Source organism: Rattus norvegicus, chromosome 18 (assembly GCF_021556685.1).
Source record: "Rattus norvegicus strain SHRSP/BbbUtx chromosome 18, alternate assembly SHRSP_T2T, whole genome shotgun sequence".
Lineage (NCBI taxonomy): Eukaryota > Metazoa > Chordata > Mammalia > Rodentia > Muridae > Rattus > Rattus norvegicus.
Genome location: NC_141551.1, coordinates 73,570,295 through 73,596,919, shown reverse-complemented (window position 1 = coordinate 73,596,919; position 26,625 = coordinate 73,570,295). Strand labels below are relative to the sequence as shown.

The window sequence follows — 26,625 nt, the reverse complement described above, 5'->3', positions numbered from 1 at the left end:
GCTCTGGGACATTGCCTAAGTGTTGAGGGTTTTAAGTCTCCCTAGGTGACTCTAAAGCACAGCTGAAAGTGCCCACCCCCCGACCCCTCAGTGATCGATCATATCAACCGAGATGCCGCCTCCTTTTTTTTTTCTAATCTTTACAAAACCTGAACCTTTAAAACTAGCTTCTATGCTGGCAACACCTTAATTCCTTTTTCTAGAAACAAGTTTGTCTTTCCATATCCTATCTAAAGCATAAAGTACTAATATACTCACAGAGGAACTTAAGGAGCCCACTACGGGCACTGCCTGCAGGAAGCCTTCACCCTGGTTACTCCCATAGGTGCCAGCCGCCCCCAGGAGTTTGGGAGCTGTTCTGTATGGGACAGGATCCATGGGCATCAGGTGATCCACACTCCCCCAACTAGGGATCTGTTCTGATCTGATGATGGTTCTCCATTGAGTCAACAACTGAGGATCCAGGGAGTCATCTATATGGTCCAAAGCAAGCCTAAGTTTGCATATCTCAGAAACAGGGAGCGGCTGTGTCTGTACAAGCAAAGACTCAAAGACAGACACTTTGTAAGACCCATTCCCAGCCCGCACCACCTGAGTCCTTAGTTCTTGTCTTTTCTTCTCCAAAACAGATATACATATAGAAGACATGCAGAGTAATGTCTTCCAAATTCAGGATGGCAGTGACTCTGATGGAGAGGAAGGACCCCAGGATCCCAGGACACTAACTCTGTAGTTAAAATTTCATTTTATCAAGAGCTCTGAATATGTGGGGTTTTTTTAAAGATTTATTTTATTTTATGTATATGAGTGTACTGTATCTGTCTTCATGCACACCAGAAGAGGACATCAGATTCCATTACAGATGGTTGTGAGCCACCATGTGGTTGCTGGGACTTGAACTCAGGACCTTCGGAAGAACAGTCAGTGTTCTTAACCACTGAGCCATTTCTCTAGCTCCCTAAAAAATGTTTTTAAGACCTTGATTATAACTCACTTTGAGCCATGAGTGTGTGTGTGTGTGTGTGTGTGTGTGTGTGTGTGTGTGTGTGTGTGTGTAGTTTTGTTTGTGTTTTGTTTTGTTTTGTTTTTTTCAAAAATCAAGAGTTGATCTTGTGGTGTGTCTTAGAGTTGTCTCTGCGATGGGATCCACCATAGGTTTTCCAGCTCTCCACCCCTGGAAGATTTGCCAGCACAATTTCAGAACGTGTTAGCAACAGGACACACCCCCGTCCCCTGCGGAGAGGCTGGGTGGGGGGCGGTGCTCAGTTTGGCTGCTCATCACTGATTCTCATTCCGGGGTTTCCGTTCCTTTAGCCCGGTTTTCTCGAGCGCGTTGAGCTCCCTGTTCAGCAAGTGGGACCTGCCCGTCTTCACTCTTCCTTTCAACATGGCTTTGTCGCTGTACCTTTCAGCCACAGGACACTACAATACGTTTTTCCCAAGTAAACTCTTCATGCCTGTCAGCTCCGTGCCCAACATCACGTGGTCCGAGCTCAGCGCCCTGGAGGTAAAACATCAACTCCCTGCCTCACCCTCAAAGCTCATTGGCTCAGCCCTTGTTTGTGTGGGTGAGACCACCCTTGGGGATGGTGGTCTATCCCTTGAGGTTAAAGCTTTCATGATCAGCATCCACCAGTCAGAACAGGAGGATGTTGAACCTTTTGGGCTATGTAGAACCTGCTGTTCTGCCTCCATACAGAATAGAAATAGTAGCTCAGGGTTCCTGATGTATAGCAGGGCCTGGGAACCTGTATCAGGAAACTCCTCCAAACTGTACTGGAAGACAGAGGGTGAGATCCGCTGAATCTCGGGGTGTAGATATGGTGCACCTCCGTACAGATAGCCACAGAGAGACTGTGTACTTTCAAAAGCCTGCTTCTCCCAAACTGAACTCCACCTCTTCCTACTGACCTGCTTCTCCCAAACTGAACTCCACCTCTTCCTACTGACATTTCCAAGGAAATTTGCAGGTTTCGTGTATGTTGCGGGGGTTGGGGGGTGTATGTATACGTGCATACGTACCTGCATATTTGTGTGCGTGTGTCTACAGATTGCAATAGAGCTTCAAGCATGCCGGGCACATGATCTACCACTGAGCTGCATCTCAGCCCCCCACTTAAAATGTCTCTGAAAATAAGACAATTGAAGTCATAGAAAACAAAGGAGACACTGCTGGGTTTGTGTTTGTTTATTTGTTTGTTTGGTTGGTTGGTTGTTTTTTGACTCATGTTTTGAGATCTGATCGACAAGCATTAATACCTATATTAAGTTAAAGATATTTTCACCACATGGTACAAATGTGATTTCTCACTCATAAAGTTGACTATAATTGCTTCTAAATTATGGAGGAGATAATCTTGCTCAGTTTGCTGACCTTTTAGTCCGGGCAGCCAACTCAGTTGCGATAGTATTTCTACGGCCTGTGGCAGGGCATTGGTTGACAGCCAGAGCTGATGGACAGCAGAAGCAACTGAAGCATGGCCGGTGTCCCTGCCTCACTAGAGAAGATCTGCAGGTCCTCAGAGGCAGGGGTCGTGAGACCACACTGGACGCCTCACGGTGGCCAAGTATCAGAGCTAGTGTGAAAGTCTGTGAGCACCAGAGGTTTGGAGGGGCCTTGTTCAGCACGCACCTGTATCAGTAAAACACCGACGCTGATCTTGAAGGATTAAATATGCTAATTCTAAAAAATTCTAAAATCCACACGTGTACATTCACAATCCCCATTGTATAAGGTCGCAGTGGGCTTCTTGTCTGTTGTTCGCGTGGCTACGGTTGTACACTTTCTGTTGCAGCTGTTGAAGTCTCTTCCGGTGGGAGTCGGTCAGATATATGGCTGTGATAACCCGTGGACAGGGGCCATTTTCCTGTGTGCCATCCTGCTTTCCTCCCCACTCATGTGCCTGCACGCTGCTATCGGATCGTTGCTGGGAGTCATCGCAGGTGAGCCTAAAACTTCCTCCCTAATGCAAGTGTCTTCTCCACACCAGGCCTCCTCTATACCACAGGGCTTTCTGGAGATCTCTGAACAACAGGAACCCTTGGGATGTTTCCCCTGGCCCCGCAGCTCAGGGCAGAGCATCCTGCTCCTTGTCCCCAGCTCTGACCGCTCTTGTTTCTGCATGACAGGTCTCAGTCTTGCAGCTCCGTTTAAAGATATCTACTCTGGGCTCTGGGGTTTCAACAGTTCCCTGGCTTGCATTGCGATCGGAGGGATGTTCATGGCACTCACCTGGCAGACCCATCTCCTGGCCCTTGCCTGTGGTGAGTACCTATCCTACATATAACATTGACGACGGGTGCCCTCGAGGACTCGGTCAAAGTAACGGGCTATCGGTAAATATTTACATAAAGATTATAACAGGACCGTACGGGAAATTCAAACCGGGATAGGAGTTGGAATTTGCCACTAGCTAATTGTGTGAGCAAAGCAAGTGGTGTTCCCTCTCTGGGAGAATTAAAGTCATCTCTGCCTACTACACTGGTTATTAAGAAAGGAAGAGCTTGGGTCCCAGTAGCCATTCTATTTGATACATATTTGGGAATAGATCCATGACCTGAACCATGGGTTTAGTGTGTGTGTGTGTGTGTGTGTGTGTGTGTGTGTCTGTCTGTCTGTCTGTCTGTCTGTCTGTCTGTGTGCACGCGTGTACACATGCATATGACCTGAGCATGTACCCAAGCCACCTGGAATGTTGGTGAACACACACACACACACACACACACACACACACACACACACAGAGTTAGATCTCCCCATAGATCTTCCCCTTAGCCTCCGATGCAGACCTAGAGGGAGAAACTTGCATCTCTGACAGGGAGGCCTGGAGACCACAAGCTGAGAACTAACTTGTTAACCCCGTCTACAGAGCTAGACTAGGCCCCTCAAAGCCGCCCTTCTCATTGGACTTGGGTTAAGGAAGTGCTGAATCACGTCAAGTCCCTGAGGACTAAATCCAAACCTAGAAGCCATATCTGCACGCTAGGCTGCTTCCTGAATGTAGGTTTCCAACCCTATGGTGGCTCTTTAATATAAGGTCGGCCTCAAGAGCTTTGGACCTGAAAAGCTGGTGGGTTCTCTGAGCTGACGACAAGGAACAAGCAGCCACTCATAGCCTTTGTCACCCCTCGTTCAATGGAGGTAAAAACTTTAAAGATAGTTCTGGGGTGGAATGAATAACACCCTTGGGGACAAAGGTAAAGGGAAGGTCAATTGTAGAAAAGTTCTATCTATCCTGATATACTAGATGTCTAAACTCATTTTTCCTGTCCAGTATGTTGCTGGTGCCCGAAATCCTAGTACCAGGGAGCCTGAAGTAGGAGGACCACAAGTTTAAGAGCCACCAGCATGGGTTACAACGAATGGCCCTATCTCCAAAATCCAACCAGACAATAACAAACACCCACCCCCTCTTTCAATAGTCAGTGTTAACTAGGCAGTGGTGGTGGGAGGCAGGCAGATCTCTGAGTTCAAGGCCAGCTTGCTCAACCTCAGCTGTCTAACTAGTTGCCAACTGGTAGACCATGTGCTAAAGGCAGGATCCGGAGTGAGCCACGACTAAAGGTTTGTAGGGCACTGTTTAGATTGGGTTCATGCCATAGTGAGGTTAGCGGATCTCAAGCTGCTGCGTGCTGTTATGATGTCATTTTTGTCACAGTGTCTGTAGGGTCTCGGCTGAGCTCTGTTGATATTTGTTACTCTTTATCTGTTCCCCAAGTTCAGGGCAAAGCAGGCAGGGCTCTGGGGCAGATTCTGAAGCTTAACCGAGACAAGCTCTCATCCTCCCGGATCGTCCACACTTTTATTCTGGGATTATCTTCACCCCTTGATTGGGAGTGTACACTTTAGGATTCTGTGTGTGCAGTAGCCGCAGGTGCATTAAGTGTATTTAGATATTCATGATGCACCCTGGGTATCTAGAAAGACAAAGGGTTAGAGGCTTTGGGTCCCTTCTTATTCTGAGCAGAGAGGACTGGAGTGGAAAGTAGGAACCAGGTGACTTAGGAGGGATCCTGAGTAGAACTTTCAACGTTTGAACCAGAACAAGAAAAAACCTGTAGTATAGGATCTGGTGGGATGACTACAGTTGGAGTTACCAGGAAGTGCTGCCTGGAGAAGGTGGCTTCTCTGTGAGCCCTAGCACAGGAGAGGAGTCCACTTGGTTGGTATGGGGACAGCCTGAGTCAGGCAGAAAGCATTCTGATTTCATGAACAGTGGATTTGGTTCTGGTAGGCCAGCCAACGGATGGGACCTAAGTCTTTTGCAAATGTTTTCCTCGAAGGGGGATCTTTCATTACTATTTTATTGTAATAACAGTACAGTTTCATTGTCCGGTCTGTGCAAAAAAACAAAGAGGTAGAAGGTAGAGAGATTATCTTCTGGGATTATCTTCACCCCTTGATTGGGAGTGTACACTTTAGGATTCTGTGTGTGCAGTAGCCGCAGGTGCATTAAGTGTATTTAGATATTCATGATGCACCCTGGGTATCTAGAAAGACAAAGGGTTAGAGGCTTTGGGTCCCTCCTCCTGCCTCAGGCAAGTTAGCAACCTCCGTCCACACAGCTCCTTGTGATGACACTGGATCTACTCATGTCATCCCTGATATTCTTTCTGTTTAGAGTCTTTAACCTAACTGTAGTTCTGAGTCCCTTTTCATAGCCAGGGACTCTGGGGGATCAAGATGTAGACCCCAACAGGGAGTCAATTTCTGCCGGCCATGCTTACTCTGCCTTAGATGTAACTTTGGAAGATGAGCCAGCAGGACCATAAGTTCAAGGCCAGTAGGAACACAGTAAGACCCTGAGTCAAGAAAAGCCAAAAAAAAAAAAAAAAAAAAAAAAACAACAACAACCAAAAGAAACTAAACCCCCAATCCCGACCCTGTTGCCAGACTACCTAGAACTTGATTCCCACAGAGTTCTTAACCCTTCTGAGCCTAGTTTTCCCCGTTTAAAGGGCTTGCAGTGCCCCATAGATTTGTCTAGGATTAAATGGTGTGTACATAAAAAAAAATGAAATGCACACTCTATCTAGCACTTGTTTACAGTATTTGGAGATATGGAAAACTATTTTTTCTGGTGGCTTAGAATAAATTATGAAGAATTCATCATGTTTATTATTCCCTCTTGACATCTTAGCTTTATCCATACCCTCATCTTCTTTCCAAGAATGAACGAACGACAGACACCTTGGCCCAAATCAGTTTCCACTGGGAGGCCAACCCCCATCTACCATAGAAATTAAATTTGCTATTATATAGAATTTTCACTGTAGATTCATGTAAACAGACATTTTCACACTTCTTTGTGTAGTAACTGCCTCCTTTAGTGACATGGAGATTCACCCCTGCCCTGTAGCTAATACCGCCATGTCAGAGTGTTTCTTCAGAGGTGGTTTTGCTGGGGGATTCTCTAGGGCACTGCTTCCTTTCCCCCTGATCTATGTCTTAGTGCAGCTTTCTGAAAACAAAATAGATTTAAAGTTTTTTTCTTTCCTAAATTTTGGAAATTGTCCTCAAAGACTCCTGTTGCCTTTTTCCATCCCAAACCATCAGGAAGACTTCTAAAAAGAACCTCATTCTTGTGAAAAGATCATTTTATTTTTCTCTCCGGACATCTAGAATTTCATCTTTGCATATAAGTTATTTGCCCGACTAGCTGTGAGGGTTCCCTGTCGAATCCTTTCAGTGTCCTCTCCCGTCTTTCTTCTTTAATTCTGGGATTAAAGCTTTTAATTCTTCAACTATCCCCTGCAAATATTCCTTTCCTTGTGGGTTAGTTCTGTGTGAGCTTTTCCATTGCCGTGGACTTTTTCTTAGTTTCTCTCCTCATTGTCCCTTCACAGAAACATCCAGTTTAGTCAGTGAACGGAGACATCTTTTGGCTTTATCCATTATACTTAATCCTGCCAGCTGTTGTGGTTTTGCTTCTGGCTTTGATTAAGCTTCACCTGCAGTGTTTGTATCTGCCTTTCCTGGCACTTGCTCTCCTTGGATGTCGCCTTTCCTTGCCTATTTACCAAGGGATTTGAGCTGTTTAAGTGGCAACTCTCAATGGGGATTGGAAGCCAGGGCCTTTCTTGGAAGACCATGGCTCCACATCTCAGGATGGGGGGGCCTCTGCCAGTTGAGATAACATGGATCCTTTCGGTTTGGCAAGCTTGTCATGCTGAGAGGTAGTTACATGGCCTCTAGTTTGGAGCCATTTGAGACACTGCTCCATTGGATGCATTTGGTATAGCTTGCCAAATAGACATTATACTCTTGTTTCCGTAACATATTTCTGAAAGCAAAGTCCATGGTTCAGTGGGGATGACAAGCCTGATGTCCACAGATGTGGAGTTCATTCCCAGAGGGCTTTAGCAGGTCCTTCTGAGGCAGACAGTATGAGAGGATGGAGTCCGTCCTCAATGGGTCCCAGGAGATTTTTTTTTTAACAGTCACACGTGAACTCTTGGGACAGACCTCCAGCACCTCTTGCAAAGCAAGCCTTTTGTGTAAAATGCCACAGAAAGTTTCAGCTTGCCGGGGTTGCTCTGTCACCTACAAACAAGAGTCCCAGCTTGCCTGCCAAGGGAAATAAATGGCAGATACTGTATACAGAACTGATCTTTTCTTCACTCCGTATGTCTCTATGAGGAAGAGGACTTGGGAGCCTCTGAGGGCATCCGACAGGGCTGCCCTCCTTACTGTAGATCAGGAACGGTGCAGCCAAGCACTAGCCTCATTCGCTACGTTAGCTAAGAAGCCATGTTAGCATTTTGTACTACTTGTCTATGGTTGGGTTACTATGGTAGGACTCACCCATGACAACCCACTGACAGGGGCATTGCCCATGAGCTCCAGGCTCTGGCTGAGGTTTTCGGAGCCTTTTTCAGAGCATCACCTCCACACCAAAGTTCAGTAGGTGTAGAGGCAGGAAGTAGAAGCTTCCCTGGTGTAAGCCAGCCCTTGCCCTGCCCTGCAGGCATTAATGGATGAGCAGTCTGCCCTGTATTAACCTGACTCTCACTGTGGAGAAAAGAGCGACTCTGACCTAGAGGTTCTTCCATAGCTTATAACAGAACAAACCCCACGAGTGCCAGAAGCACGCCTTAGAGGTATGTTGGGCCTTGAAGGAGCTAAGAGACAAGGATTTCTGGTGTGCCTAGAGGAAATAGAGAGACCGTGCTCTAGAGAGCAGGCCAAAGTGCACCCTGTGCTGAGCAGAGGACCAAAAGTTGCCACGCATGTTGGATGAGTGAGTTAGATCCTGAAGACGACTGACTAGAATTGATAGATGCAAAGAGGAGAAGTCTTCCCACCTCGGCCATGAGCACCCTTCTTCTCAGAGTAGGCTCCTTGCACCCTGCCAAGACGGACTGGTTCACAGCATTCCGAGGGCATGGAAAATCGCACATATAAAATCTTCCCTGGGCAGTGAAGAAAAGGAAGAACTGGGATCTGAAAGCAGAGATGTTTCTGAAGAGGAGCCCTCATTAGCCTGAGAAACTAGGGCCTGAGGGGATTTTTTGAACCATTTAGGGAACATGGTGCCCGGGACAAAATGTTGATTGAAAAAGATAGTCTTCAGTTTAGGAAATGACCAGAGATCTCTCTCATCATCTCTGCTGTACCCCCCAAGGCAGCTCATGTGACTGATAGGTGACTGACTGATTGATTGATTGATTTGGTTACTGTCATAGGAAAGTCATTCTTCAGTTTGATCACGGAAAACCTGAGGACATTCCCCACCCCAGCCTCCTCCTCAGCCAAGAGAGAGAAGCTGATAGTTAGCTGTTTAAGCCCTCTGCTCCGGTTGCTTTGCATGTAGAAGACACACGCGTGGGCCATGCCCTTTTCGGTGTTTCCTTCTCAGAGGAAATCAAAGTATCAGAGGCTTATTGATTAATCTGTATGCTCTCCTTCAGCGTATGAAAAAGGCATTGCGTGATGGAGGTCAAAGGGCTATGCTGTGCTTCTAACGTGCTCCAAGCAACACCGCTCCCTTTCTAGATGTAGCGAGATTGTGGCGAACCCAGGCTGTCTCATCTAAATTCAGTCATGGTTATAGAAAATAGCATGGCAGTTTATTCACTGTGGGAAAGCCTTTTCCTAAACCATTACTACAACAATGAAAAGGGGGGGGGGGAACCCTGTACCACAGACTACTTTTATTGAGCACTTACTGTGTGCTGAATATGTTATTTCCTCCACGCTCACCCAGCCCTGGGAGAGAGCTGCTCTTGTTACTTCTTCTGTTAGCAAGGAAACAGAGAACAGGGATGAGCCCAACGAGTTCTGCAGGGATGGGCTGGGGTCTAAGTCTAAATCTACATTTATAACTAGGGAACTGGGGCGGACCGGCTGGTAGAATGCAGAAGCGTGTAGACAGTCTGGGATGTAAAAAGTACACCTACCGATCAGTGTCCTCTCCTCTTCCCGTAGCCCTGTTCACTGCCTACTTTGGAGCCTGTATGACACACCTGATGGCTGCGGTGAGTTTGTCCTCCGCCTGACTTGCCAGTGCCCTGATGCCCACCCAGGCAGCGCCTGGTGACAAACCGCAGGCCCATGACCACCATTGATCCCCCACGCGCTGGCTGTCAGCCACTCCCACCCTCTAACATCACAGCAAACTCTCGTCCAAATCATATTCACCAGGCTTGTTACAAATGCTGGGTCGATCAGTTTGAAGAATAACTTTAACAATAGCTTTATCAATATCTGGACACCACGTCATAGCACTCACGGTCAAACTCCATGGTGGAGAACTTAGAATATAGTTTACTTGTTGCGAAAAGCACACCCGTGGAGTAGTTGAGAACCCAGAAAAGAGCAGATGGGGATAATTAACTAGAGAAACAGGTATCGTTTTTAATCCAGACAATTCTTTTTTATATCTCTGGCCTTCATGGCACCCTCACCCACACATCAACAAGACTTTTCAAACCTAGGTCCTACTTGTATTATTTCTGGGCAAACCTTTGCTCCCTCACGCCATACTTTCTCCTTAGCCCAGGCTGCCTCAAACTCGCTGTGTAGCTGAGGCTTGCCTTAACATGGACTACAGGTAGCCTGCTACTAAGCCTGGCTTCTTCCTTTTAATACTGTCCTCTTCCCTTTGATCCTCTCCTGCCCCTCCTCCAAGAAGCCAAATAGTCCCTGACTGCACTGGGACCTTTTACTTCCTAACCCTGAACGTCGATCTCCCGTCTCCTGTCCTGCAGCTAATGCAGGGCTCAGACATATATGTTTACGGTTGCCTGTGGGTCCCAGTGTTCGACTCTCACAGAGATTTTGTCTGAGAAGGTGTCTGTGGAAATACAGCATCTTTGTGGCGTGAAGTCAAGGTCCTAGTGTGATCCGAACAAGAAGGGTCAGGGTCAGGAGCATGATCCCCGGCGCCCCTCCATGTGTGGCTCTCGGCCACACCCACCTCCTCACACCACAGAACCTCTAGTCCAAACGACGATCTCCAGGCTTGTTCTGAGAACTTTTTGGAGTCCTTCACACCCCGAAGAAGAAAATGCAAAGGCACCATCGGTCTGAGGACCAGAACTAGACCGATTGTACCCCTGAGTTAGCTGGAAAGATACAGAAAACTTCAGATCCTGAGCCCCCGTCTCTTGATTTGAAGATAAAATAGATCTTGTGTGAGGATTGTTTGCTCCCCCGGAGGATTCCAATGTTGTCAGACTCCCCTCTTCCCCATCACACTTATGAGAGCCATACAAAGGACTAGAGCTAACCAATGCCATATACTCAGAAATGTGTGCGTTGACACGGCCCCTACCTCAAAATGTAAAAGTCTATTTAGGAGAGGAAACAAAGAAATAAAACAAGTAGAATTCAAGACCACAGAAAAGTCAAGGTCAGAAAAGTCGCTATGACTGACCAATCAGAGAAGGCCTTTGTGGGCGTGCTAAGAGGCCAGGGGATATTAGCAATTTGCTGTCACCCTGTGTGTCCCATGTCATCCTACCCCGTGTGTGCAGGAAGTCTGAATATGTGACAAACACTGGACAGACATAGGAAAAGAGACAAAGCTGACCACTGTAAAAGACAGGTGAAAACATTTCAAATGGTAGATGCCCTGAGATCTTAGATTTGGCTCTGTGGGTCCAGGCAGAATCCAGAGCAATGTGCCTCACCCCTGGGGTGAAAGTTCAGTTGATCCACTGTGTAATTTCACTTTAAGGTAGAATCTCAAAAAGCAACCGTGTGGCCTGTCTCTTCTTCCCCAGGTTCACCTGCCAGCTTGTACCTGGTCCTTCTGCTTGGCCACACTACTCTTTCTCCTGCTGACCACGGAAAATCCCAATATCTACAGGATGCCCCTCAGCAAAGTTACCTACTCCGAGGAGAACCGCATCTTCTACCTACAAAACAAGAAAAGGGTGGTCGACAGCCCGCTGTAAGAGCAACTCCACCCAACCGCCGTGGTCACGGGTCAATTCTAAGCAGAGTTCTAGTTGCCTTCCGGGTTCTCCCAATTGCTTTTCTTCACTTGGAACAGCTCTCGTACTATCAGGGACTCGTACTTTTGCTTGCTCCGTTTTCCTTCTTGACCGTATATTGCCAATCATATGAGAGCGGTGTCCAGGTGATGTTCTCTGGAATGGAATTTAGACCCCACTGTGTGTTGTGGGGTTTGGCAGGAGTATCACTAAGACTGTATTCACAGTCAAAATGCTCCAATGGAGAGAAGAAATGGATGCCGCAGCAATTATTGTCCTTTAAAGCTACCTTCAGTGTCAGTATTAACAATGGAGCTCTGAAAGCCTAGCAGAACTCACAGGCAAAACAGCCCAGCATGCTCAGATAGGCTGTGTGCTCTCAGAATCAGTGCAAATTCCTCACAGCAACTGTGTCCAACACCGCAGTGGGGCAGGTTGACCAAAGCGCTGGTCCTCAGCTCACCAGGAGAGTATGAACGGTCTCCTCATGAGGATGGTTAGGGTGTTTTTCTAAGCTGGCTGAGCTGTGGGAAGGACTTTGTTGGTCAAATTAGTTTTTACATTGCCACTCTTGGAGTTTGCAAAATCTGGTAGAGTTTATTTATTCTTTATGAAAATAATATTTTCCCACTGATATATGCTTGCTGCTCGCCAGTTCTTAGACATTAACTAAAATGTGTAAATGCATAAAATACTTAGCATAGTCGTTTACTTTAGATATGTATGCATTTTAGTTTGGGGGAAGCGTGTGACATAGGACCTTGCTATGTAGCCCAGGCTAGCCTAGAACTGAGCACCCCCCCCCCCGTTTCCATTCCCTAAGCACCATTGCTGTAGGTTGGGGGGTTTAAGTGTTTCAAATATAAGGCAACTTGTGTCTGTGGCCTTTTCAAGCCATGGTTTAATGAATTTGAGGGTATCATCTGAACCAGCAGCCAAGCCACACTCACATGGTCTTTTCAAGAGCTTTTTAATTTCTTTCTTTCTTTCTTTCTTTCTTTCTTTCTTTCTTCTTTCTTTCTTTCTTTCTTCTTTCTTTCTTCTTTTTTCTTTAATTTCTTTTCTTAAAGGCATTATTTTCTGCACACTAATGTTCTGGCTAGGAAACTAAATTAATATCGGAACCACCTTATGGAAATACAGATAGAGAATTCTACGGGTTTCTTTTTTAAATTTTTCATTTAAAAGTTGTAGTTTCTGTAAAAGCTCTATGACCAAACTTGCTGAAGAGGACAGCACAAAGCTCCACTCACCGCCTGCCACCCATCCAATGAAATTCATTGGGGGGGGTTGGGAAAGTGAAAATTTCAAATCCTAAAGATTTTCTTTTTCCTATAGAGTTTGTTGCTGTTGCCCGAAATCCTAGCACTTAGATAGGAGGCCCACAAGTTTAAGAGGAACCAGTATGGGCTACACTGAATGACCCTGTCTCCAAAACCCAAACAAATAAAAACAATCACCCCTTTTCAAAAGTCAGGGTTAACTGGGCAGTGGTGGTGGGTGGCAGGCGGATTTGTGAGTTCAAGGCCAGCCTGGTCTACAGAGGGAGTTCTAGGACAGCCAGGGCTACGCAGAGAAACCCTATCTCAAAAAACCAAAAGCAGAAAATAGTACTGAGAGGACAGTCCTCAGCTTGCCAAATGGCCGAAGTCAGACTGCAGTGCAAACGCCTTCAGGAGACGGCCACACTCCCTCTTCTCAGGAATCAAAACAAGATCTGTGACAACTTTAAATCTTCTGACCACGGCCCTTTGAAGCCATGGGTTTGTAGCTGTCATAGATTCCTGAGTTGTCCCATGAAAAACAATCTGGATTTCCAGTGTTTGAACTGAAATTTTCCTGTTTGGAGTTTGTGAAGTAAACGTTGGGGACAGCAAGAAGTAACTTGTATGCACATGCAGAGACGAAGCGAAGAGGTCGGATCCCAGCAGAGTGGACCAAAGCATCTACAAAACAACTGAGGCCATCCCAGCAACAAAGCTCTGACTGGCCTAAGGCAACACCATCTCAGATCTGCAAACAGGAACACGCTGAAGCCTTCTCTCTTGTTTTATTTATGTGATATCAGTGTCTTCAAGGTATTTTTGTTACTAAGTATTATCATGAAGTTAAGAGAAAACTCTTAGGGGCCATTTGTACTTTTGTTCCCCCTATTGTCTGCATACAGATCCCTGTGTAAAAATATGAATAAATTATACAAACAGCTCAGTTCAGTCTCATGAGTCTTTATACTTACTAATGTGAGTAGCTAGCTATGAACATTCACACGTGTAAGTATGTGTCACTCGTATTTCCCAGTTAGAATTATAACTGGCTTGACAAGACAAAGAGAATATTCTAGAGAGACATTTGGCCTCCCTTTGGCTAGCCACTCATGGGCTTTGAAGGACTTTCCCTTTCCCTGCATGATGCTGGGGAAGGGCAAGGGTGAAACCTGGTGCCAGACAGAGGAGAAGCTTGTTCCCCAGAAGACATGTCAGTTCTCACAACGTATTGGCCTACCCCGCAGGACAGACTGAAGCCCAGACAATGGTGGGAAAAATCCTATCTGGTGCAGGATTGCTTGTATGTGTAATTCTTACCATTATTAACCTCAGGCCCAGACCCCTAAGACGGGCGCTTTATTCCTCTTCCCTGTGTGGCCACTCTATCTCCTTGCTATGCTGTCTACTCTTCCTTGTCTCTTTGGATGGCGTGTTTAGTTTACTAAGACCGTCAGATGTAGACCTGGACCCTAAAACCTCGAGTGACAGAATCAGATGGGTAAGTGATCAAACTCTGCTCAGTTACAGATGGACAGGTCTGTCCCTCTTCCCAACTATTCACTGTTCTCCTAACCCCAGCATGAGAATGACTTACTAGGGTCAGCTACACATGTTTGGGGCATGCTCTTTTTGTTTAATTTTTTTTTAAACTCCAGATTTTATTCCCCTCCTCATCTACCCTCCAACTGTTCCACATCCCGTATCTCCCCTCCACCCCCATCTCCACTAGGATGTTCCCACCCCACCCATGCCTCCAAACCTCTAAACTACCTGTGGCCTCCAATCTCTTGAGGGTCAGGTGCATCTTCTTTGACTAAACCCAGACCTGAGAGACCTCTGCTGCATATGTGTTGGGGGCCTCATATCAGCTGGAGTACGCTGCCTGGTTGGTGATCCAGTGTCTGAGAGATCTCAGGGGTCCAGGTTAATTGAGACTGCTGGTCCTCCTACAGGGTTGCCCTCCTCCTCAGCTTCCTCCAGCTTTTCCCTAATTTCAACCACAGGGATCAGCAGCGTCTGTTCATTGGTAGGGTGCACATATCTGCATCTGACTCTTTCAGCTGCTTGTTGGGTCTTTTGGAAGGCAGTCATGATAGGTCCCTTTTTGTGAACACCCCATAGCCTCAGTAATGGTGTCAGGTCTTGGGGCCTCTCCTTGAGCTGGATCCCACTTTGGGCTGTCACTGGACCTTCTTTTTCTCAGGCTCTTCTCCACTTCCATCCCTGCATTTCTTTGAGACAGGAAGAATTATGGGTCAGAGTTTTGACTGTGGGATAAGAACCCCAGCCCTCACTTGAGGCACCCTTTCAGCTGGAGGTGGGCTCAACAAGGTCCCTCTCCCCACTGCAGGGCATTTCATCTAGGGTCCCACCTTTTGAGTCCTGAGAACCTCTCATTTGCCAGATCTCTGGTATATTCTGGAGAGTCCTTTCAACCTCTTTCCTCCCAAGGTTGACTGTTTCCATTCTTTCTGCTGCCCTTCAGGGCTTCAGTCCTTTTCCATCACCCAATACCAGATCATGTTCCTCTCTCCCCCTTACCCTTACCCTTACCCTTACCCTTACCCTTACCCTTACCCTTACCCTTACCCTCCACTGTCCCTCCCTCCGCCCTTGTGGTTGCTTTCTTCTCCCTCCCAAGTGGGACTGAGGCATCCTCACTTGAGCCCTTCAGCTTGTTGACCTTTTTGAGTTCTATGGACTGTACCTTGGGTATTCTGTACCTTTTTTTTTTTTTTGGCTAATATCCCTTATTAGTGAGAACATACTGTGCATGTCCTTTTGGGTCTGAGTTACCTCACTCAGGATGACATTTTCTAGTCCCATCTATTAGCCTGCAAAATTCAGCATGTCCTCATTCTTAATAGCTGAGTAGTATTCCATTGTGTAAATGAACCACATTTTCTGTATCCATGCTTCTGTTGTGGGACAGCTAGGTTGTTTCTAGCTTCTGGCTATCACAAATAAGACTGCTATGAACATAGTGGAACATGTGCCCCTGTGGCATGGTGGGGCATCTTTTGGGTATATTCTCAAGAGTGGTATTTCTGGATATTTAGGTTGGTCTATTTCTCATTTCCTGAGGAACCTCCAAATTGATTTCCAGAGTAGTCATACCAGTTGCCATCCCACCAACAATGGAGGAGTGTTCCTCTTTCTCCATATCCTCACCAGCATCTGCTGTCACCTGAGTTTTTGATCTTAGCCATTCTCACTGGTGTGAGGTGGAATCTCAGGGTTGCTTTGATTTGCATTTCCCTTATGACTAAGAACTTTAAGCATTTCTTTAGGTGCTTCTCAACCATTCAAGATTCCTCTGTTGTAAATTTTTGGTTTAGTTCTATGCCCCATTTTTTGATTTGCTGGTTTTTTTTTTTTTTTTTGTGGTGAACTTCTTGAGTTCTTTATATATTTTGGATATTAGCCCGTAGTCAGGGTTCTCTATTCCTGCACAAACATCATGACCAAGAAGCAAGTTGGGGAGGAAAGGGTTTATTCAGCTTACACTTCCACATTGCTGTTCATCACCAAAGGAAGTCAGGACTGGAACTCAAGCAGGTCAGGAAGCAGGAGCTGATGCAGAGGCCATGGAGGGATGTTACTTACTGGCTTGCTTCCCCTGGCTTGCTCAGCTTGCTTTCTTATAGAACCCAAGACTACCAGCCCAGGGACGGCACCACCCTCAATGGACTGAGCCCTCCCCACTTGATCACTAATTGAGAAGTGTGTCTTACAGCTGTGTCTCATGAAGGCATTTCCACAATTGAGGCTCCTTTTTTGTGAACTTCAGCTCGTGTCAAGTTGACACACAAAACTAGCCAGTACAGCCCTCTATCGGATGTGGGATTAGTGAAGATTTTTTCCCAATCTGTAGATTTGTTTTATTGACTATGTCCTTTTCCTTACAGAAGCTCTCCAGTTTCATGAGCTCCAATTTATCAATTCTTGATCTTAGAGCGTGAGCCATTGGAGTTCTGTTTAGGAAATTTCTCCCTGTGCCAATGAGTTCAAGACTATTTCCCACTTTCTCTGTTACATTGGCTGTATCTGGTTTTATGTAGAGGTCCTTGATCTACCTGGACTTGAGTTTTGTGCATGGTGACAAATATGGGTCTATTTTCACTTTTCTAAATACAGACACCCACCATTAGATCAGCACCATTTATTGAAGATGCTTTCTTTCTTCCATTGTGTATTTTTGGCTTCTTTGTCAAAGACCAAGTGTGTGGTTTTATTTCTGGGTCTTCAATTCTATTCCATTGATCAACCTGTCTGTACCAATACCATGCAGTTTTTATCATTACTGCTTTGTAATACAGCTTGAGGTCAGGGATGGTGATTCTCCCAGCCATTCTTTTATTGTTAAGAATTGTTTTCGCTATTCTGGATTTTTTTGCCTTTCCAGATAAATTTAAGAATTGCTATTCCAATGTCTTTGAAGAATTGTGTTGGGATTTTGATGGGGATTACATTGAATCTGTAGATTGCCTTTGGTAGGATGGCCATTTTCACTATGTTAATTCCTCCAATCCATGAGCATGGGAGAGCTCTCCATTTTCTGAGATCTTCGATTTCTTTCTTGAGAGACTTGAAATTCTTATCATAAAGATCTTTCAGTTGTTTGGTTAGAGTTACCCTAAGACATTTTATATTATCTGTGGCTATTGTGAAGGGAATTGTTTCCCTAATTTCTTTCTCAGCCTGTTTATCATTTGTATAAAGAAAGGCTCTGATCTATTTGAGTTAATTTTATATCAGCCACTTTGCTGAAGTTGTTTATCAGCTGGAGAAGTTCTCTGGTAGAATTTTTGGGGTCACTTATGTATACTATCATATCATCTGCAAATAGTGGTACCTTTAATTCCTGCCAATTTGTATCCCCTTGATCTCATTTTGTTGTCTTATTTTTCTAGCTAGCACTTCGAGTACTACATTGAATAGATATGGGGAGAGTGAGCATCTTTGTCTTGTCCCTGATTTTAGTGGGATTGCTTCAAGTATCTCTCCATTTAATTTGATATTGGCTGTTGGTTTGCAGTAAGTTGCTTTTATTATGTTTAGGTATGGACCTTGAATTCCTGATCTCTCCAATACTTTTAATATGAAGAGGTGTTGTATTTTGTCAGATGCTTTTTCTGCATCTAAGGAGATGATCATGTGATTTTTTTTCTTTGAGTTTGTTTATATGGTAGATTACATTAATGGATTTTTGTATATTGAACCAGCCTTGCATCCCTGGGATGAAGCCTACTTGATCATGGTGAATGATGGTTTTGATGTGTTCTTGGATTCGGTTTGCAAGCATTTTATTGAGTACTTTTGCATCAATATTCATAAGCGAGATTGGTCTACCCTTTTTTGGTAGGATCCTTGTGTGGTTTAGGTATCAGAGTAATTGTGGCTTCATAGAATGAATTACATAATGTTCCTTCTGTTTCTATTTTATGGAATAGTTTGAGGAATATTGGTATCAGGTCTTCTTTGAAGGTCTGGTAGATAACCCAACAAGGTCAGTGTCCTAAAAGCCATTAGTCCAGGGTATCCCCATCAGTGTCAATCCTGGGGTCTGTGCTCTGAGAAAGCCACTTCTCAGAATGTATATCATGAGGAGACGCTCTAGTCAGTCTTGCCTCTGTTCTTAGAAATGCCTCTCCCCCCCCCCTTTTGCTATAGTTATCACAGCTAAAACACAATGAGAGTGGAAATGTACCTCAACAAGGTTCAGTGATGACAGAATCCCACACTAAAGGTCAAAGGAGCTGCCATGGGATGCCCCATTAAAATGCTGTCTGTAGAACAAGATCTCTATGTACTTGTATCAAAACATTTTTCTAATGTGATATTGTCATGCAATGTCCCTTGTATCTGAAAGGAAAGATGAGACATTTTGAAGCCCCAAATACTATAAACTTTATAAACTACAGGTATTAATTTGCATGTTCCCCACTTCTATGGCTTAAGCCTCTTCTCCAAACTGTGTTAGGAGGTTAATCCCCAACACAATGAAATTGGTAGGAGGAGCCTTTAAGAGATTAGTCATGCAGATTCTATCTCCACAAATGAATTAATGTCCTAGAGTGGGTGAGTTTCCACACCAGTAGGTTCCTAACAAAAGAATAAGATTCATATCCCCCTTCCCAAAATGCTATAAGTTATGTGTATTTAGAATATCTTTTGCCCACCGCTGGCTACAAGAGTTTGGAAAAGCCCATGTGTGGTATTGTCATCTTTCAACGCAATGGGTGAGCTCAATCATGCTGAGAAAAAGCAAGACAGACCACATGTATGTTAGGTGGCATAAAGTACCACAATCTATCACATGGTACCTATATGGCCATACTGAGAGCATCGTATGCTACCTTATGCGACCATGCTGAACATCCCATGTCAGCTCTGTGCCCATGCTGAACATGGTGGTGTGGTGACAGACAACAGAGTTGATTTCAGAGCTTATAGAGGAATCTGAGAAAGAAGCCTACAACAAACCCATTTACAAAAGGATCGGTTGTGGAATGCTTGCTGGAATGTTCCCAGAGTATGTTGGGATGCCTCAGCCTCATAAAAAGATTATGTACTTTCTTACTAACAAATTGTAAGCAAAGGATAAGGCATAACTGTAGGTTGATGTCTATATGCAAGTGAGGGCTGGCACAAGTTAGGTCAAGGCCATGATTGGACAGTAAGATAAATGAGGTGGGGACAAAGCTTTTGTAAGGTGGGAGAGAAGGGGAAGGAGAGGAAGAATCAAGATGGAGACAGAGAAGGATGACTAAGATCCAGGTGGTCTTCAATGGCCCTAGGTAGTTATGTATATTTCTTAAGGGATGGATTTCTGTAGGTAAATTTATCTTATCTAGGTGTACAGTTTATATCCTTATCAATTGGTTGTGAGTTTATTGTATGGATGTATTGTAGAATGAGAATTTAACATATAAATCTGATTGTTGGGTTGTAGTTTGATGAGTCTTGATTTTACCAGGTAGCTGGAACCAGAGAGTTCTCATTCAGTAGAAAACCGCTGGGAGAGATACTAACCAGAGATAAATTATGGTTAGTTCCATATGGCCCCATGGGTACCGGAACTAACTCTAGGGACCAGCGTGGCAAGGTGCCATGCTGGAACGGCTCGAGGACCACCTGGGTCAGAGAGTATTTGGGGGCAGCATGGAGCCACTGAGATAAAAGTACCCCGCAGTGCCATGTGGCCCTATGGGTGCCCACTCTAACGCAGGATAAAAGGTAACCATATTTTTTAATATTTACCACAACACATAATGATCAGATAAGGAAAGCATGGGGCTAACTCATGTTCTAAATAGTTATCTTTAAGAAATAGCATTCATTTATTTGTGTGTGTGTGTGTGTGTGTGTGTGTGTGTGTGTGTGTGTGTGAGAGAGAGAGAGAGAGAGAGAGAGAGAACACATCAGAGTAGAATTTGTGGGGAGTCTGTTTTCACATTCCACCACATAGACCCCTCTCAGATCTTCAAGATTGTTAGCAAGAGTGTTTACCCACTGAGCCATCTCATGGGCCCTCCATCTTGACCTAATGGCCAAAGCATCTAAATCATTCCACATCAAGGAACCTTTGGAAATGGTTGCATTTCATTTCATTTCCAGCTCAACGAAGCACTGAAAAACAAGTGCCCAACATTTTCTGGTTCATGGTCTCAGATAAACAATGAGAAATCCCGTTTCCTGTTTGGGTTTGGTCCATTGGATGGCAGCCCAACAAAGCTTTGAATCACATTGCCTCGGCATGCGAGGACTTGAAGGGGAAAAATGAGGCACGGAGGAAAGTTGGAACAATTCCAGGAACCTGGCTAAAATTAATTATCTCAGAGGAAATAATGGCAGCTGGGTGATGAGTCAGTGTCCCAAAGGCCAAATGCATCTTGAAGCAGTAAGTGCACTGCACGGGACTGGCCAGCCCAACAAAGGGGCCTCTCCCCTCCTCAGACCCCCTCCTCAGGACGGCCTGTCTAGAACAGTTTGCCCCACCTGATGGATTACCGTAGCAGAGAGCAATGTGAACAACCTGGAAGAGAAACTAGTCTTGGTTGAAATTTACCTCCAATGCAAAGAACATATTGGATTTCAAACACTCAATGGAAAAAGGGGGATTAAAATATCAACAAGTTTTGAACTGATTAAATGTTGACGTAACAACACTTTGGGCTCGCTGAAGTGAAATAAAATAAAATAATTTAAATTTACTTCGTTGGAACTTTTTTTTGGGTGGGGGACTGGTAACATTTTTATTAACATTTTATTAAAATAGAATTAAATATTTTCGTCCGTTTCTTTTCCTTCCTCCAGCTTCTCTCATGTCCCCTTCTCTCCCAAATTCCTGGTCTTCTCATTCCTTATTGTTTTTTATACAAAATATATGCATATAAATATATAGTAACAACCTACTGTGTCCATTCAGTATAGCATGTATGTGATTTCAGGGCTGACTACCTGACATGACATAGACAATTAGGGGCTTTTTTGTGAGGGAAGACTTTTTCTCCCACTGTTAGCCTAGCTTAGTTGCAGGTACTTTTTATATATGGGTAGAGTCCCCTGAGAGCTCCCCCCTTTCACATTAGCATATCTATAGGTATTGTCCCTGGTAAGATCTCTAGGCGGCCATATTGTTGAGGTAAAGCTTCCCTGGTTGCTAGGAGACACAACCTCTCAGCTACTTCCTGGTCCTCTGTTTCTCACAGTCTTTCCACTCCCTCTTCCGTGATGTTCCCCGAGCTTCACGTTCAGGAGTTGTGTTGTAGACATATCTTACAGAGCTGGATACCACACAATGAGTTGTTCTCTGCATTTTGAGCAATTGTGGTTTTTCTCTCTATCGGTCTCTGACCATTTCAAAGAGAAGCTTCTTTGGTGGGGGTTGGGAGCTACACTGATCTGTGGGTACAAAGATGAATGTTTGGAATGCCTAGGGTTAGGAATCGGGCTGCGTTCTGTAAAGAGCTGGTGGTAATAGGTCCTGCTCTAAGATTCATGACATCACTAGGCCTGGGTAGTTAGTTAGGTTTTCAGTACTGGCCATGACTTTCCTCCTGCTGAGAGGACCTTCAGTCCAGTCAGACAGTCCTGTCAGAGAGCAGTTGGCTACTGCAGCCGCTGCTGCACCTTTAGGGATGTCTCACCGGGCTGGGTGTTGTGGCAGTTCACAGGAGTCACAGCTGGGTAGAACTATATGTTGCCTCCCTTCCCTGGTAGCTGGCATAGCGTCGTCGGGTTCTAGGAAACAGTCCTCATGGAGGAAGCTTTGACATCCAGCTTGGATCTGCTGGGGTCCACATCTGAAGTACATGGTATCTTCAGCAATAAGAACTTACCTTCAACCTCTGGGAAGTAACCAAGGGCAACAGCAATTATGTAGGAGTCTCTTGAACCTCCCCCACCACCAAGAAAGGAGGTTTCTCATGGCTGGTGCTTGGGTTTTTATCAGATATTCTATGACCCTGTAGGGGAGAGGCATTGTCAGCCCAAGTGGCCTCACTTCATTTAAACTATACACAGGGCAGGAGAAATGGCATAGTTCTTAAAGGCTAGGCTCATAACCACTATATATATATATATATATATATATATATATATATATATAATTTGTATTTATATTTATATTTGTAATAAGTAGAAATAATATGATTCCTATAACTTTTCAAACATCCTCCATGTTATTTTGCCTCATTACTCTATTTTTTAAAAGTTATTTTTATTTTATGTATATTCATATTTTACCTGCATATGTGTGGGAGTCAGATCCTCAGGAACAGAAGTTATAGACAGCTGTGAGCTACTATGTGGGTGCTGGGAATTGAACCTGGGACCTCTGGAAGGGCAGCCAGTGCTCCTAACCACTGAGCCATCTCTGCACCCGACTTTCTCACCTTTTATATTGGCTGCCTTCCCTATTTTAGTCAATGCTCCTTTGCTATGTAGAGACATTCACCCTTGGCAGCAGTTAGAAATGGAAGCATTTAACTGGGGCTGGCTTACGGTGTCAGAGTTTTAGTCCATTCCCATCATGACAGGAAGCATGGTGCACGCAGGCAGACATGGAGAAATTGCTAAGAGTTCTCCGTCTGGATCTGAAGACAGCCGGAAGAGAGAGACACCAGGCCTGGCTTGGGTTTTTAAAACCCTAAAGCCCACCCCAATGACACGCTTCTTCCAACAAGGCCACAACTACTCCAACAAGACCATACCTAAAGGTTCCCTATCTTCCTACAGACATACTGCACATCCATGTATGTTGCTGCTCTATTCACAATGTCTAGAAAATGGAGTCAGCCTGGATGTCCACTGGTTGATAAATATACCACAAACTGCGGTAGCTTTAGATAAGGGGGTGATTAATTTAAAGATTTGAGACCCTTGGGATAATTGAGAGGACTTGGACTTGTTAATGGCTTGTGTGTGATCGAATGTGAACTTCATCATGCTAATAAAGAAGGTTGTCTACAGGTGCAAAAGCTAAACTGAGGCTAAATGACTCGGGAACATGGGGGAAATGTTGTTTGAAAGAGGGCACCAAAACTCTTTCCTTCCTTCCCTCCTTCCTTCCGCCCTTCCTTCCTCCCTTCCTTCCTTCCTCCCTTCCTTCCTTCCATGCATCTATTTTCCTCCGTTCTGTCATGCAGGAAATGTAAGGCAGGACAGTGTGGATATAAAGAAGAAAGAACACTGGGAAGGCAGATTCCTGTCTCCCAGGGCTCTGTTTGATGCAAGAGCTCTTGGGTGGTTTCTGTATGTCATCTCTTTTATCCAGATCCCATGTTCTCTCAAGGCAGGGGCTTGAATAACAACCCATCCTCTTGGTAAAGAAAGGCTATGGGGTTATTAAAACGACACAGTCTAGGTTTGATCATGCATCTGCAAACACTAGTTATCTTCTCGTCACTCTTAATGACCCCTCTTTCCAAAGTATTGAGTATACACACACACACACACACACACACACACACACACACACACACACACACACACAACAGCTGTTGTTCTCGCTCCAGTCTGTGTCCACCCAAGTCCCACACAACACCTTGTACCAGGGTCAGAAGTCGCACCATGGCAATACAATGTGGAGCTTGAGAGAACGGAATCTGAAGGGTAACATATGGGACCTGCCCTTTTATCCAATGGTAAGTAGTCAACGGTCTTTTATATTAAGAACCAGCATAGAGACATCAGCGAGCAAAATGGTGTGTGTGTGTGTGTGTGTGTGTGTGTGTGTGTGTGTGTGTGTGTGTCCAAAAGCCCACCTCGTGGATTTCTTTTTTTTTTTCCGGAACTGAGGACTGAACCCAGGGCCTTCCATTTGCTAGGCAAGCGCTCTACCACTGAGCTAAATCCCCAAACCCACCTCGTGGATTTCTTAAATAAAGCCTGGGATGTCTATCCAGCCATGGCTTAGAATGTTTCAGTAGCAAAGCATAAACAGACTCCAGACCACGGGATAAAGGGCTCAGGATGGAATTTCAGAACTTCTCATTTGCCCTACGTGCCCTCCAGGCTCAGCTCATCACCGCGCCCTCAGAAACTACTCAATACCCTAGCACACCCGTTCATTCTACCTTCCTCATCTCTTTGCTTTCTCCTCAACCTGGAATTTCCTTCTTCTGTTCAGTTAAAGACATACTCGCCTAGCATATTAGTCAGGGTTCTCTAAAAGATCAGAACTGCGAGAATGAAGTGTATTCGTGTTGGGATTGTGAAAGAACAGACATTTACTAAATTCGCTCACAGGCTGTGGTGTGGCAGCCCAACAATGCCTGTCCCTTGATGGAAAGGCAAAGAATCCGTTAATTACCCAGTCTACAGGGCTGCATGTCTCAGTATCCCAAAATGGCACTGGAACCCTAGAGGATTCTGGGAGAACTGCTGATCTTCAGTCTACATCAGAATTCTGAAGAAGTTCTGGTATCCGTGAAGGATTGCCTCAGTAGCAGAGTAGATGGATTTGCCAGTGAGAGTGAGGGCAAGGGCAAGAAGCAAAGCCTTCCTTCTTCCATGGTCTTTTATGAGGGAAGCCACCATTTATATTATCAGGACATGTGGTCCCAATTTAGGATGGGTCTTCCTTCCTCAAAGAACCTGATCAAAAATATTCCTCATGGGCATGGCAAGCATCTTACAGTTTTATTGGTTCTAGATGTAATCAAGTTGGCAGCCATATTGGCTATCATGCCCACCATGAAGCCAGGACCGTGTCATCTCCCTTGCGCTAGCGCCCATCCCAGCCACCATGCAGTTATACTAGCTATCTGCGGTGTTAGCCTTGTCTCCTAAGCTGCTCGACACAGGGACTGTATCTGCTCCGTCTTTGCTCCCTCGGGCAAGAGCAGATATGATTTCCAGAAAATCAAAACCATTAGAGATTTAATGAGCACTTACATGTATGAGGTAGACCCCATAAAAAATAAACCTCAAGGAAGTTGTCCTAGTCTACAAGGGTTGGAAGTTGACACTTAGAGGCTAAAGGACTCTTGCAAGGTCACACAGATGGGAAAAGACAGAACCATTCAGACTCCAGGGCCAACACGGCAGGTTTCTTTTCTCCCTCTGAAAAGAGGGTAGAGATCATGAAATAACGTTCATAGGTCTGCACTCAGAACTATGCAGATAACCCCCAATTCCACCTAACTCTCCAAGTCATTAATATAATAAAATATTTGGTGCTGGAGAAATGGCTCAGTGGTTAAGAGCACCGGCTGCTCTTCCAAAGGTCCTGAATTCAATTCCCAGCAACCACATGGTGGCTCACAACCATCTGTAATGGGATCTGATGCCCTCTTCTGGTGTGTCTGAAGACAGCTATGGTGTACTCATCAAAATAAAAATTAATAAAAAATTAAAAAATATATTTGTTGATTCAACAAATGAGTGTTTGTGTGGTTGCTAGGCTACAGCAGAAAGCCAGATACCCAAGCCTAGCCTAGAACAGCAGCCATATGCCTCCTTGATGCCCCTCCCCAACCACCAATGCTCTTTAAGTCCTCTGCCACCATCAAGCATCTTCCTGTAGGTCTCTTGCTCCCTCCATCATCTTCAGTCCTTAAACTCCTTCTCCCTCCCCTTTTCTCTCTCCTGTTAACTCTTGCTTTGTGACCAATAAGATCTGCATCTTTCTAGAAGTGCATTTTAAAACTCCAAATGACCTCTAAAATGAGGGGAGATGTTAATATAGCATTTGAGAGTGTGTCATATTAATCCTGTCCCCTTCATCTTCAGTTCATACCTTTGCATAGATGCCAAAAGATGACCACCAATTTTATACCAGATGTGAGACAGCCATTCACACTCCCCTCCCCCAGAAGAAGGTCCTCATTAACACTTTATCCTTCTGAATCCAATAAGAACCTGTTTCCTTCGATATGATATCGCATATTTCATTACCTTTCAGGGGCAAAAAAATTTTTTAATAAATAAAAATACTAATGTATTCAGGGCCAGAGAGGTATCTCTGTGGCTAAAAGCACTTGCTGCTATTGCAGATGACCCTGGTTCTATTCATAGCACCCACTTGGTGGCTCACAACTATATGTAACTCCAGTTCCAGGAGATCCAACGCCCTCTCCTGGCCTCCTCAGGAACCAGGCATCCTATACAGGCAAGCACTCGTACACACACAAATTTGAAAATAAGTATTTTTTGGAAACATCTCCTTTAACAAGTCCTGTATTAAACTAGACTTCCCCCCAGCTACTATGCAGTGATATTATCCTCCTGTGATATTAAGTTTGTCCCCAAGGTGCTTGATAATAGGATCGATAGCCGCTACATTTGTACAAGGTGTTGTTCAGAATGCCTCACAGACATCAGCCCTTCTCTGGAAACGCTCTTTCCATCAACTGTCTCAGCACACCCCATGCTTCCCTCCCAGCCCTGCTCTAGTTACTAACAAAGAACGGAC

General features: G+C 44.9%; 1 protein-coding gene across 6 annotated transcripts in view; it reads left to right on the top strand.

The window, feature by feature from the left end:
- Nucleotides 1-13,647, top strand: part of Slc14a1 (solute carrier family 14 member 1 (Kidd blood group)) — a 43,438-nt gene extending 29,791 nt beyond the window's left edge. For 5 of the 6 annotated variants that reach the window (XM_087593303.1, XM_087593301.1, XM_087593302.1 and 2 more), the window contains 5 exons: nucleotides 1,315-1,507; nucleotides 2,796-2,943; nucleotides 3,130-3,264; nucleotides 9,428-9,477; nucleotides 11,227-13,647. In XM_087593303.1, coding sequence (XP_087449429.1) covers nucleotides 1,315-1,507; nucleotides 2,796-2,943; nucleotides 3,130-3,264; nucleotides 9,428-9,477; nucleotides 11,227-11,400 — 700 coding nt within the window. In that variant the 3' untranslated portion in view covers nucleotides 11,401-13,647. The remainder of the gene's footprint in view (nucleotides 1-1,314; nucleotides 1,508-2,795; nucleotides 2,944-3,129; nucleotides 3,265-9,427; nucleotides 9,478-11,226) is intronic. The other variant, NM_019346.3, reaches the window with a different exon arrangement.
- The last annotated feature ends 12,978 nt before the right edge of the window (nucleotides 13,648-26,625 follow it).